This window comes from Lichenostomus cassidix, chromosome 11 (assembly GCF_008360975.1).
Source record: "Lichenostomus cassidix isolate B80296 chromosome 11, HeHo_3.0, whole genome shotgun sequence".
Classification (NCBI taxonomy): domain Eukaryota; kingdom Metazoa; phylum Chordata; class Aves; order Passeriformes; family Meliphagidae; genus Lichenostomus; species Lichenostomus cassidix.
The window spans coordinates 4178000-4192867 of record NC_139492.1 but is presented as its reverse complement, the minus strand read 5'-3'; the positions used below and the strand labels follow the sequence as shown (position 1 = coordinate 4192867).

Genomic DNA, 14868 nt, shown 5'->3' with positions numbered 1-14868 from the left:
CGAGGCCTCATGCTGGGGTTCCATTAGCAAGGCAGTATTGTGGAAGCTGCTGTTCTTCCAGCCTGAAAAGAAAAACAACCAAGTCCTTAAAGCATCAGCTCTCACAGGAACTTGAATTCACATGTGGAAGGGAACTGTGGGATGTCAGACATCCTTCCCCACCACGATGCTTTATTAGAACTCTCAGAAAGGTTTAATGAGAGCCTAAGTGATTTTGCAGTTTTAGTTGTGGACTGCTGTTCAAATGAAGCAAAACAAATGCTTAGAAACCACCCCCCTCCGCCCCCAGACTCATCCAATTCCAAACACAATTTAAAAGTATGGCATTCCAATTAAGACAAAGACAAGACAATTTCTTTTAAAGTCCTAATGCTGGATGAAGTCCCAGAATCCCAGCCCAGCTGCCCATTACAGACACAAGCAATGCCCAATGGCAACGACAGCCACCCGTGGCTGTAGCATTGCATAATGGAGTGTCTCATTAGACAACAAGACCCAGAACACAAGAAACACAGTTCAAACTCCACTGCACCACTGAACATCCTGCCCCTCCCCAAAAACCAAAGTTTAATCAGCTCAAGCATTACTAAAAGGAGGACACAGGATGGCTCACTTCAGTTGGACTCTGCTCCTGGACTTTTTAAGATCCAATACTAAGCAGAATAGAATTAAAAGAGAAACATCAGCAAGAAAGATGAAGTTGTTCAGTATTTCCATGTTTTCAACCCCAGCAGTTATTACAAAATAAGCACCATCAGCCTGACAAAGGGAGGGACCAAACTTCACATGACAAGGGACTGACATAAACACATCTGGTGTCTGGTAGGACTTTACCAGTTACATTTTGCAGGTAGCCATTTTCTGTAATAAAAACACTAAGTGTCCAACCTGCTTCTGTTTTTAAAGAAGAAACACTTTTCATTTAGAAACATGACCCCGTGGGAAAGTCCTACAGCTTAGGAACTTGCATATAAAATGCACTAGAGTCTGTGTCAGAGCCAAGAAAGCCTGAATTAATGCAGGTTTGCTTTCTGAATATTTCACTGCTACACTTACATCTCTGTCAAGAGTAGTTCAAGCACAGATTTTATACAGCAGAATGTTTCTACCTCAGGTAGGAAGCTCGAGTCAGACTTACATCCATACATATATACATGTATTTATAATGTAGATGGGTATTTCAGAAGATCCCACTGTAATACATCTGCTTGTAACTCTCTAGTCAAAGCACATTTAAAAAGTCACGCAGGGCTGAGTTTTGCTTTTGTCTTGCTCACAATAACACACTATGGATGGTGCTTTTAAAGGCACATTTTGCAAACTCTTCATGAATAAAAGATTGTGCTAAGAATGAGCAGCTGGTCTTACTGTAGCACCGAGTCACCAGCTGAATATGAACAGCAAAGCCCCCAGATTTAAATGCAATAAACTAAAGTCTGCCTTTTCTTCAAAGTTGGTATTGGGCATGTTTAGGAAACAGAACTCCCCTTCCTCTGTCCCAAGTCCAAAGTAATGGATTTTCTAGGAAGCTCTTTAGCTTCTCATGGGCAAACCCAAGCACCATGCCACTCACATTTCCAGCTGTCAGGAAATGACATGAAATTAAGGAATAACATATGGCAAAATGCCCTTTAAGTGATCAGAACTACCCCTCACTGGTCTGAACCGAACTCTGCAATGCAGGAAAGTTCTCTGCAGAACCCTGACAAAGGAAGACTCCACATGGAATTCATCTGAGTGACTGTCAACAGAATAACCCAAAAGCTTCTCTACATGGCACCACTGGAGACTTCCCCAATCCATGGTCTCTCAGGACATGCAATTGCAGTGACACCTCCTGGTTGCTGGTGGTTCACCAGGACACAGTTCACCCCTCAACTATCCAGCACAGCTATGCAGAAATTCACTCTCCATTCAAGTAATGTGTTCAGAGAGAGAGAGGAGCGATTTTCCTACTAATAAGCTAGAAAGAATAATGGGATACATTCCAAGTTTTTCTTGTGATGACCAACAATAAATCATTTCTTAGCTCAGGTCACATCTTCCATGGGAAGAAAAATGTCTTGCCATCATTAACTTCTTTTCAGCTAGCAGTAATATATGATCAGGTTTTAAGTAATTGAACCAGTAGCATTTAATTAGCTCTGAAAAACTATCTCAGATCATGAATCACAGCCTTTCCACCTGCACGAAGTCCCCTTACTAGGTTAAAAGTATATTTCTCTTTCCATGTGTGATCCATCTTGAATATCTAATTAGGTGCTCCTGATATATGGATTATAGTTCATATATCACATGCAAAATACAGTAGACCACTGTGTCCTTCTTTAAATAATTGAGTTTCACGTCTTGCTTCACTGAGCTGTTAAAAAAAGACCAAAAAAAGCCTCGTGTCCATGGCAGAACGGCCACTTCTCCCTTCAATTAACAGATTCCTCTTTCTCCAGAGAGCCAGCAATAAGGATGAGAAAATGTAGAAATAGCAGTATTTCTTGTTCAAAGGCCATACACAGAGAACTGCTATGATTTTAGACAAGACCATTTTTCAATTTTTCAACAGGCTCAGAGCACTGACTGACCAAAGAGAATGGTGTTTCCATCCTGATACTACTTCAGATAGCTTCATCACATGCTAAATAAACCAGTGCATTCAGCTAATGTTGGGGACATCTGTGGCCAGCACAAAACAGGATCACTCCTTGCATCAGACTGTATTAAGCATAATTTTTTTACATTAAATAAGCTAATCCACAATCATTAACCACAAAAGCCCACAGTTTTTATTCAGCTTTCAAGTATGTTTCTGAAACTGTTATTATGCTTTTATGACAAGACTTACATAATTATAAGATTGGATTTTTTTTGCTGGAAAAGAGGCAAAATTAGCAAACTTCTTTTGGAAGGCAGAAACTAAGACTCACAATCTGCTCAGATGTCAAACTGTAAACGTCGCCCAATATTTGGCTTGCAATATAAAAAAAAGTTTCACTACAAAATCCTCTATTTTTAAATAAAATTTTATAAAAAATAAAATTCAATAAAGTGGATTTTATCTCTCTGTTCTTCTCCCACCTCATTTTTAGCACAGTAAAAAAGCCCACAAACCAAGCATGTTTCTGCTGACTTTTTTTCAATTTGAAGAGAGTACAGGTTTCATTTTCATAATAAAGCAAGCAGTGAAAGCTGAACTACCTTACTGAATTGGACACAGCTCATCTTTACTCCAAATACTTCTTTCAGATGTTATGCTGAACTGCAAATAATGTTGCTTTTGATTGCATGCAACACTGGATTTAACTATGCACAACATTTAAAGAGACTGCTGGGATGAGTGCCCCACTCATGAAAAGCTGCTGAGAGAGGAAAGGATGTACAACATCCATTGTATACACACCCACTTTGAAAAATGTCTGTCCTGTGGATGGTAGAAATTTCAATGAGAATAGAACAGATTTGCAAATCCACTCTTCACATTAAATAGCAGAGACTTCAAACAATCTCCAGCTTGTGGTACTCTGTTTGGCAGGCATTAGGTAACAAGCTCCACTTGTGCAGTTGACATTAATCCTGAGGTTTTAAGAACATTTTCTTAGCTCTTTTACTAGGTCTTGTGTTACTATTCCCCTCTTCAAGTTCATCATCTTCATCTTCATCATCATCATCCTTGAGTACACGTTGGTCTCTTTTTCTCAAAAATTTCTTCCCTATTGTTCCCACTAATGTTTCATATCTGTAGAGACAGTAAAAAATTTTACACCTTTTAGTGAAATCAGAGAAAAAAATCATGGAGCAAATCATAAATCCAATCAAGAATTTCAGTGGTGTAAAAAACATGGTCATTATAAGCTTGTAGAAACACAAGTACATAGTGAATTTTTACATTATTATTCATTCTGATAGTTTGAATTTGTTAGCAACTGGCAACAAGGAGGGAATTAGCATGGAATACTTGGATATCAAAGGGCAGAAAATCCCTACAAGTTATTTTACCCCCCAAAATGATGGAGATTCCAGTGAATATACACCAATGTTCCTGGAAAATCAATTTGATACAGTACCATATCTGTTGTGGGCTTTTGTTGTTTCATTTTGTTTGTTTCCTTTCTGGGTTTTATATCCCCACACATAATACAGTAACATATTATATTCCTAGCTAGTATTGATTATGTCATAATATGTAAGTTACCTTCTGGCCATTTCTTCATCTGACACATCAGCCTCCATTTTATCATCCTCTTCAATTTCTTCTTCCTTGTGCTTAGAGTTCATTTGGATCATTAACTTCTGAAAATGAAATAAGAAACAGCTTAAACATGTAACCATGACACAATGGCAACTATTCACTGGTAGAAGAGCATAAAAGACAAGAATCAAATTTAATAATTATTTTCTGTTCCTTGTTAGACTAGAGCCCATTGTTATGAAAACTCATGGAAAAAAGGCAACATGCTTGTGTGTTGCTAAGCTGAGCTTAGAGTTTGCCTTTGGGAAAAGAGGCAACACAGAGACAGTGTTTTCAGTGTATTGTACTACCCAAACATCCTAAAAGGCACTCCAAATATCTTCAGGAGACCAGAGAGCTGAATCAATTAATTTTTCATTGTGATGTTAGTACAGAGACCTTGAAATGGTTTTGTTAAGAAGGAAGAATATCTTCAAGGATTTACATTAAAAGCCATGAAGCAATCATATGCTGAGTCACAGGGACAGCAAGTTCAACATAACTAAAAGAATCCACTAGTAAATCACCTTGCATAGCCTTCTGCAAATCTCAATAGTCTTTACACCTTCATCCTCCTGCTTCAGTTCAGTAGTAACCTTTTTATTACTGTCCCTGTGTACTTCTATCAGCATGAATCATGCCAAAAAGAAATTAAAGATTCTCAGCATTTTTACTTTGGAACTCTAAGACCTTACTTATACAAGTGTTGAATAAAAAGGATTGAATGTTTGTAGATTGGACTCCACATTAAATGTCAGGAGGAAAAGTGAGCTTTTGTTTTGGTGAGCAGCATGTGGGATGGTTTCCTCACTTCAGGGAGGGGAATCTGCAGGAGTCATGCAATTACTGACCATCAACACAGGGAGGTAAAAAGCTTCTATTTACCAGATGCTGCACTGATCAACATTCAGGGTTGGGTGATGTACATGGGAAGATTTATGGAAGGTGCTGCAAAGGCCAATAAGGATATAGTGTGAACACTCAAATCCCCATCCCCAAGGGCTTCAATCCTACTGTGAGACCACCTCAAACCAGAACATTGAAATAGTACCTCAACTTCTGGATTGAATCCTTTGAAGGACATTCTGCCATAAACGAGATCCTCACAGGGCAGAAAGCTTCTCTCTTCTATTATGCAGCTCCTGCATGAAACACCAAACCCAGCACTTTGTCAAATGGTGCACTTTAAAATAACCAAATTAAACAAATGCAGAAAGGATTTGCTGTCTTTCCCCCACACAAATAAATAACGCCATGGTGTATTTTAAACCATCAACTACTTTCTGCTTAATTGTTCTGATAAATCTTTCAGTACAAGGAGCTTGGAGTGCAAAGGAATACTTTTTGCCAGTAAAGCTGTGCCAGTTCCACAAGCAAAATTAACTCTCCTGACGAAAAGCACTCTTTGCTGGTATGATTCCACCTACATTAATACTTTTGCCAGAATAAAAATACCACATAAATATCACTCCCCAGGTGGCACTACTATACCAGCAAAAGCTTCTAATTAATTTTTCATTGTGCTGTTAGACCTGGCATTAGTTGAGTCTGTCAGGATATAAAACACTGTGTCATTCTCTGTTCAGCAGAGACAGATTTCCCTCTTCTCCCTCCTTTTTCTCCTCTTTTAATGAGCATGGAGTGAGAAAAGAAACATGACCCTGAGGCATTCATAATACATGTGTCAGATGAAAGTACTTCCGTGGATTGTTCCACCCTTTTCCTCACACACATGTACCTCTTCCCTCATCCTCTTCATCTCCCATGTAAAACAAACTCTCATGATCACAGGAACTTAGGCTGAAGAGATTAAGCTCATTGTCCTGCCCCAAGGCAGTATCAGTTACACATGTGCCATGAACAGCAGAGGTCCAGCCAACCTGTCCTCAAAAGACTTCCAATGATGAAGAATCCAGTGTCTCCTCAGGCAATCTACTCCAGAGCTTCAATAGCCTTATTGTTACAAAAATTCTCCTAATGTCCAGACTGAACATTCCTTGCTGCAACTGAAGCTCAAATACCTTTTTGTCATATTCACCAACAGGAATGGAAAAGAATTTATCAATGGCCTTATTCAACTACACTTAATTCCTGAGATCCAAGCTTTATCAAAATTATATATATTCTCCCTCAATGGACTTTTTTTTGCTTTTGAAAGGATGAAACCCAAGCAATTTCAAAAGTAGTTCTCCTGCTATTTAAAGCACCTTTCTAAAGAGCAGGACACTTTCTTCCTTATTAGCTAAGCCTCCCTTTATTTTTGCCATTATCTCTCCAATTTCAGAACCAGGGTTTGAAGTGAGCTGGACACAAGAGGACAGAACTGTCCTGAATGAACTTAACCATGAGACTGGAGCTGAATTTACTAACACAAGCTTTCAAACTTCTTTTTTCAAATGAAAGGAAAAAGCAGCAATGAATGAATTGAACCCTGTCTGAAAGAAACTAATTACATGCATCTGGAAGAATGTGTGAGTGAAAGAAAACAACACACACAAGAATTGAAAGTAGGTCAAACTACACTAGGCAACCTCAAGAATTGCCCTAAAAAAAGGTAATAAAAAAGTTGTAATGCCAGTCTGTGACTATTTTTGCTTCTGTTAACTGGCTATTTATAATACTTATCTTATAAGAAAAAATATGAATATTCTATTTTCATTTCAAAACAATCCAGTGATGATAAGAAGTACAAAAGATTACAAGCTTACTCTTTTTCCTTTAGATCTGGTACATCGAGATACCAGTGTTCTTCACTAATTATCTTCTTTTCTTCTTCTTCTAGCTGTTTTTTAGTTTGTGAATCCAAACCCCTTTGCATGAACTACAAAGAAAGACACAAACACATACCTTCAGTTTTTTGCATCGTGAGTATCTTCTGAACATGCAATAATTACATGATGGCAATTATCCATTACATCATGTTTAGCAGTTAGTAAAAAGTAAAAGCTTTTTGTGATTTTCTTCTCTGAGTTTTGTCAAAGTTTGGGCAAACAGACAATGGAAAATTAAAACAACTGCTCATCACATCCGTACTTACGTACAAAGGAACAGACCTCTCCCGGCTAGTTGTGATGGATTTGAGTAGTTACAATTCCCTAACTTTGCTAAGGTGTTTCCAATGTTTCAACAAAGGCCAGAGGGAAGGTAATGGTGCTGAAGTTATTGCTGCACATCAGGAATCAAGTCCACCCTTACAAACAGCACTGGAGCTCAGAGCCAGAGGTAGGTCATACCAGGCTGGTCACTTTTTGGTACAGTACACACATCTGTACTTTCAACACAGTACACACATCTGTACTTTCAACCATCCTCTTCTTTTCTCAGATTTAATGAACTGGATTGTGTTTCTAGTTCTGAATGTGCAAACCTGCCTTTGGGAAGTGGAAAACAGCAAGACTTTGAAACCAGACAATGAAGAGAAGTCTTCTGTATTCAGCAGTGCTAAAGGAAGATGTTCCCAGCTCTTCACTTCTCACTGACCCACCAAAGTACCAGTCCAGCAGTGTATTTAAGCACCTGTTAACTCACTGCAGGACCAGCCTGCCAAAATAGCTGAGACCAATCATTAAGTTTAGGGCAAGAATGCTATTTTTTTTCTAATACAAGGACACTCCTGTCACTTGCTTCCCCGGTGATAACCTCTGTCAGAGGATGGGAACAGGCAGATAGGAACAGTAACCTCTCAACAGCTGGGAATAGAAGAAGACATCTGTTATGGCCTATAAAAAAATGCTGAGAGCACAGAACTACAGACCTGAGGCCTGTGAAACAGCACTTTAATTTCCATTTGTCTCAAGTCAGGTGTCTGAACTGAGTGACAATTAAGTCTCAACAATGTCAATGAAACATGCTGGAAAAAACCAGAACTCTTCACAATTTTATGCTAATAATCTGTCTAGTCCCACCCCCTAAAAGATGGGACTTTCCTTAGGATCTACAGGAAATGTTTGAATAACTATCTGTTGGAGGTCTGCATCTATACCAATCTAACTCCCAGGCAGAGGCAAGTCTAACAATACAGTTTACACACAGTCCTGTAGAAATATACAGGTAATACAGATGTCTAATGTATGTATTACACACAACCCACATATCTTTTTAGTCTTTACAAAATGCCCAACCAAACCAAACTCAGAAGTACAAGCCAACAGAACTAGTGTCTCATTTTCCATTTCCATTTCTATTTGCATCCACTGTACAAGATCCTTAATGAAAGAAAAATTGACTTCTGTTTTCTGAGTCGATTCAAAATATGTCAAAGCTTTCCAATTAAAATTACAGTATCTTCTTGAGGAAAATAAGTGAATCTATCATGTGGAAAAACATATTGCTCAAGGAAATTGGTTAGCCAGTCAGAAATCTCAACACGAGAAATTCTGCTACAAGAACCCAATTAAATAATCATTTCACACTCCATTTTAAAGATTATGTTCCTAAAGATTACTACAGGAAAAACCTAGATAAAAATTATGTGATCAGGTTTATCTCGAATGTAAACACATGCTAATGAATTAAAAATATATCCATTGTGGTAGACACAGAATATGTAAGTCAGTAACTGAGGGGTTGTTTGGGTGAGTTTCCCCAAGAAATGGGACTTGGATCAAATGGTGCAAGATCTAAAAATCTGTCTCCATGTGGGCCAGAATTTAGTGCAAATGGTCCTTCCAACACCACCAACCACATGTCACCTTCTGAGTGCCACTTCATCCACCTGCTGAATCCTGGAAATACATTGGATCACTACCTGCAGGGGCAGCTGCTAAAAGCTTAATAAAAACATTTGTAAACAGGAAGATCTGCAGAAACAAAGTGCTAAATGCAAGATCTGTGTATGACCTTTTCAAAACCTACTGATCTCTTCAAAGCTGGTTATTACTGCCTGGACTGTGAACCTGCAAATGTCATGGCAGCATATTCACATGGCTGGTTCTCCATGGCCTTCTGTGGGGAAAAAAAATCTAAAAACCTACTTTGGAAATCTCCAGGGGGTTAGTAAACTGGCAAACAATGGGAACAGAATTTTCATTTTTAAAGCATACTATATAAAAAGAAGGAAAAATAATGATGATGCCCTCCAGGTTATGGTAGTTTGACTGTGTCACACATTGCTGGCTGACTCAGTTCAACACCTACTCCCTTTTGAGAGCAAGGCAAGATGTATGTTGCTCCTTCTCTGTACAAGTTTTAGACTTAGCAGCATCTGTTAATTAGGGTAACTATTCCAACATCCAACCGTAGCAAAATGCACTTTATGGGAAAAACTGAAGTCAGCTAACTCTTTTCAGGCAATATGAAATATAGCCCCATATAAATACATCGGGAAAAAAATGGCTAAATAAAACACCACAAGCAAGAAGCCACAAAGGCCCCATCATATTCATTTAATAAAACTGAATGGATATTAACATTTAAAAAAAAAATAAAACGGGGAACTTAACTTTTCCTGGTTGTTTTCCAGCAGTAAAGTACCATCAATCAGAGGAGAACATATTCTACTGAATTAGGAGTTGTAGCACATGGTGTGAAGCAGAATCCATCAGTCAGTAAGCAGAGACTAATTGCACGCTGGTGACATGATATTCACAGCTCCAAGGGGAACAGGCACGTCGGGATGTTACTAAGATCCCTGGCATTTATGAGTTGGGAAAGGTGGCTAATACTGGCTATTAATCCCCATTCAGGCTGGATTTCCTTAGCCAGCAATATAAACAGGGGTAAAAATGAACACACCAAAACCGCAACTTTTTTCCCCGTCAATACTGAAGGCCCACCCCCAGGTAAAGCAAGCAGCATTGGTATTTTCATTTCAATGTGGTAGTAGCGGGAAATCCTGTAATTTAAATCCACAACAAGCTGCAGAGCAGCGAGGTGGAACGCAAGCACTCCCAGAAGGTGCGCTGGAGTTGGCTACTGAGGGGAGACTTTTGCTGCAATCACGAAGTTGCTCTCCTGCACCAAACCCTGCAGTTTATAACCCCCGAGGCCACTCAGAGCGCTCAAGCATCTCGGTGTGGGCAGCAGCGATGTCTTGCCGGGGCACAGCCCAGCAAGGCCGAGCGGGAGCTGAGCATGGATCAACACGTGTGAATTCGGAGCGTGGCAGGGAAAGCCAGGATACACCGATGGCCGGAGCTGGAGCCGCGTGGCCGGCGATGGGCACGGGAATGCCGCACACCAGGGGCTCCGGGATAGCCGCGTGTGGCCGGGGATAGCCGGGGATACCCCCACCTCATGCCCGCTTCACCCGGCTCACAGCGCTGGGCCCCGCCAGCCATCGCAGCCGGCACGGCCATGCCGCCCCGGGCCGCCGCTTCCAGCCCCCCCGCAGGCCTCAGCCACCCGCTCCCCTCCTTCCCCCTCACCTTCATGCGCAGCAGGTTCTTGGACAGCTTGGTTTTCACCTCCCCGGCCATGGCGGCCCGCAGGCCGCGGCGGATCCCCGCGCTCGCGTAGCGCCGAGGCCGCGCAGGGCGGGAGGAGCGGGGCGAGGCGGCGGCGCGGCTCCACCCTCCGGCCGGGGGCGGCCGCGGCCACTGCACCCTGCGGGAGCCGCCGGGATCGCCGGTGATGCGAAACCAGCCACTGAAATAACAGCTTTACGGCTGTGTGGGGTGAGGGAGATCGGGGGTGTGAGCAGGACAGAAATCCGCTTCGGTGTGAAATGGGAAATCAGTAGAGGAACGTGAGATTCCATCGATGCTTGTGCGTTCTGGAGTGCGGCCGGCTTACGGCTTCATCCATCCTTTTCTGATACTTCAAAAGGAGAAGGAAAGAGATTATAAAATATTTCTCACACTGGCATTTGGAGATAGCTCTGCTTGTTTTTTTTTGTTTTTTTTTTTTTTTTTTTTACGGTCGGCACTGACTTTTACTTGCAAGAAAAAAAAAAGACAAAATAGTCAAATGTGATTAACACTGGAAAGCACACAAATTCAAAGATACTACAAAAAGCCGCAAAGCTTTGTTAGTCCTGAATGGTGATGTGTGAATTCAGTGTTAGCAGCACTGTTGTTGGACTGCCGTGCTGGGCATTGGGAACTGAGGAGGAAATCCTGATAGGAAATTGCCAGCTGACTCCCAGTCACAAGAAAGTACCACAATTTCTCTATATATCCTCATAAATCAGATTTCTGATGCCTGTTTTGACATTTGGCACATAAACTGGGCGATAAAGCAATAAGAGTGAGGGTTCAGCGTTCAAAACTTTAATGAACTGGTGTGCTCCAAAAGACAATTTAGGGAGAAAAGTTCCCTTATATGCAAGATGTAGGTCAAAGCTTGAAGAACTCTGTAAAGATTTATGCTCTAATAGACTCCACAGAAAGGTATAATGAAGGACAAAACCTGATTGCAGTGGGAAAGGAGGAAGAATTGTCCACATCCAGGCATCCTTATTACACATTTAAGCTCAGTGGACTAAAATGACCACAAATGTCAATGAAACATGGAGTCAAAAATGCTTCAAGGCAAAGTCATAACACTACATGAAAATATTTAATTTTATATAGGGAAGGCACCTTCACTCCCTGGCTTTGTAAATGAGTTGAAACTGCTCTGCAGTTCAAGGCCCCAGTGATAAAGTCACATTGTGAGTGTGGGAACAATCCTGTTTAGCTCCTCTGTTCCCTTTCTCATTAACAGATATCACTCCTTCCCAACAAGAGGGCTGGGAAGAAATTTGCTGTTTTTTGAATACAAAGGTTCATAAAAAATGGATATGTTTGAATCTTAGTGAACAAGCCAATAGGGGAAAGCTGTTAATTAATATAATGGCACAGTACAGCCAGAATCTCTCCATTTTTGGTGTTATGTTCTATTTGCCGTGCATTCTAATAATGCATTTGCTTTTTGTTGATCATTGCAAATCAGATCCTTGTGTTTAATTGCATGGTCCTCAATGTCACTCAGGGCTTTTCTGAGCAGTTTCAGTTCATTTACCTTCCAGGAATGTACTTTGAATGATTTCTTCTAAATACTGCACTCTCCTCAGCACTTCTGCAGCCACTGAGCTGTGATAGTGGCCAGATTTGCTCGGTGGCCTTTGCAAGAGCTGTTTCTGTCACTCCACCCTGCAGAACATCCCAGCTCAACAATTCCTCAGCAGACTCTGCCTACAGCCTGTTTGGGATTTGGGCACTGCGCATTTTAGCTCCCTTACACCTTTGAGGGGAAAGAGCATCCTGCCCCCAACTCTTTGGGATCTGCATCTAATAATTTACATCACCATGTTGTGTCTAACTGGGATGGGGAGAGTGCAAGGGGTTTTCAACTTATCTAACCATGAAGATTATTCCTGGTGCTCCCTGGTCCCCACTGCACCCCAGTCTTGGTGCTGCACTCCGGGCTTGCACAGAGTTGCTGTCACTGTTGACACATCAGCTAAAAACTCGCCTCGATACAGGCAGGGAGAAGCATTTTGCAATAAAAGCAGTATAGGTTCTGTGATGTTTATTTAGAAAAGTGGAGACTGTAAAAAGACTGCCACAGAATGTGATCTATTTTGGCAGTAAAAAAGTCTGAAGGAAATTTTTGGGTTGCATCTCCCATCACTTGAATTGGATGGGGAGGTTATAGATAACAATCAGCTGCCTTGTGGACCAGATTATACTGTCTGGTAAATCTGAAGACACACCATTGATTGTAGGAGAAATTTTTATGATTTACTAGTGATAGCGGAGGCAACTCAGAGAAGAATCCAGCTCTGTTAATATGCCTGCTTGTGAGGTGGAGGGAGGGTGAGGGGAGTTAGGAGAGAAAAAGAATCTCTCTGTGTTTAGAGGAGAATCAAGGGTCACTGTAAATGACAATTAGACGCCTCTCCCACAGCTCTGACTGCTGCCCAGCAGCTCCATTTTCAACCTGGAAATCCATTTCTTTTTCAAAACAAAAATACTCAGGGAAATAACTCGGGGGAAAGGAGCTCCATCTCATCAAAGATTGTACATTAAACAAGCAGATAAAAGACTTTTCTTCCTAGGAAATGTGGTCCCTTCTCCCTCTAGTAATTACAGAAGTCAAATCAAAGTTGTCATTAACATTATTTAAGGAGTAATCTCTCCTGGAGCAACACGTGGCAGCTGTGAAGTAATTTCACACCAATGGGATCTAATTTCAGGGAACTCGGGGCTTACTTTTTCCATAACCTTTTATTTATTCATATTCTCGTAGTACTATGGTATTAGTGCAAAATGGGTATCTCAAACTACAGCAGCCTATCAGTTGATTTGGTTTCTGATGAGCTGACTTTGAATTCCGAAGCAGCTTTTTACAGCTCTCGGAATACCCCAAGCCTTTCCCCCCACACCTTTGCAAATTTCAAAATTCTTGTATATGACAGGTGAGTCATTAATTTGTGTCAAACTCCTCCACTGTGTTTTAAGTAAGGATATTATATGTTTTTCTCTACGAATGAGGAGAAGAAAATGAGACGTGGAGCTGCCGGAGGTCTGTTTGCAAACCTGAAAGGAAGGTGTGAAGAGCTGCGTGCGACTGGGTGGGATCAGAGAAGCATTTTGTACCCTGTGCTCCCTACAGAGAGAGCGTGAAATCCTCGCCGTGGTAGAGGTGCCGTTTGCAAGTGCAAGGCTGGTTTTTCATCTCTCCCGCTCCCGCCCCGCTCTGAGGCGCTAATGCATGCGGTGCACTGACAGCTGCTGAGGTCCCGGGCGCCGGGGGATTTGTTACAATATTCAGCACCTTTGATGCGCTCATGTACAACCCGCGCTGCTCATCCCGCTCTCTGCTTCATGCACGGCGGATACAGGATAGCTCCGGCTCTCCTCACTGCACTGACTCATCCTCTTCGCTTTTGAAGTCCCCTTTTCTGGCGTTGACATCGGTTTAGGTGGCAGCTGACACACTGAGAGTGTTTTAAATCCCTGCCCCGCGTTCCTCAGCTGACCGCAGGTTTTCCTGTGGATGGGGACGATATGGAAAGAACGCAGCAGGAGCCACACTCCTGTAGTTTGGGTGACACGGATCTGTAAGCACAGTTCATGTTGCTTTTCTTTTAATAGCCTTAGGTAATTCACAATTTATGCAGCATGGAAGGGTTTGTTTAAAAAATGTTACAAAATCTCCGGAACAACCAAGACGTGTCTTTGCAGGAAATGCCTGGTGTCGGTTTGGGAGAGGACAATTCATTCTGAGTGCTTTTGGCTGGTCCAGTGGCAGGGTGACCTTTGTATGAATAAATACAGTAATTCCTTTTTAACTACGGGGAGAACCAACCTCATAATGGTAGCTCCCTATATTCTGCCATGAGCTGAAGTGGTGTTGGGAACACATGCTGGTCTGTCATTCTGCTGCCATGTGGAGAAGCCTAAATATTTGAAATTATTTGATATAACCCCACGTTAGAAGTCAGAGCAGAGAGAATGACTGCAGAATGGTGGGGAGCATCCTTCTCTTTGCTTTCCTTTAAAAACCAGGAGGCTTTTAACTTTTTGGATTTGATAGAATCACAATTAAAAGAGAAAAGGAAAATATTTCCTTCCATTTGTTAACTATAAAAATGCAATCCAGCAGGGCTGCTGGTGCTTTGCTGTTTCCCAGGTCAATAAACGGCTCCCCTGACTTTAATAAACATTGATGCTGCAGGCTTGTTCTACAGTGATTGAACATTTTTATAGTTTCAACCACTT

At 41.4% G+C, this 14868-nt stretch overlaps 1 protein-coding gene across 1 annotated transcript; it reads right to left on the bottom strand.

Moving 5' to 3' along the window:
* Nucleotides 1-2757: 2757 nt before the first annotated feature.
* MPHOSPH6 (M-phase phosphoprotein 6) lies at nt 2758-10747 on the bottom strand. Its single transcript, XM_085071464.1, has 5 exons — nt 10588-10747; nt 6931-7043; nt 5274-5364; nt 4187-4284; nt 2758-3730 (listed from the first exon to the last, which is right to left on the bottom strand). The coding sequence occupies exons 1-5, from the start codon at nt 10636-10638 to the stop codon at nt 3562-3564; spliced, it is 522 nt and encodes a 173-aa protein (XP_084927590.1). The 5' UTR covers nt 10639-10747; the 3' UTR covers nt 2758-3561.
* Nucleotides 10748-14868: the final 4121 nt, after the last annotated feature.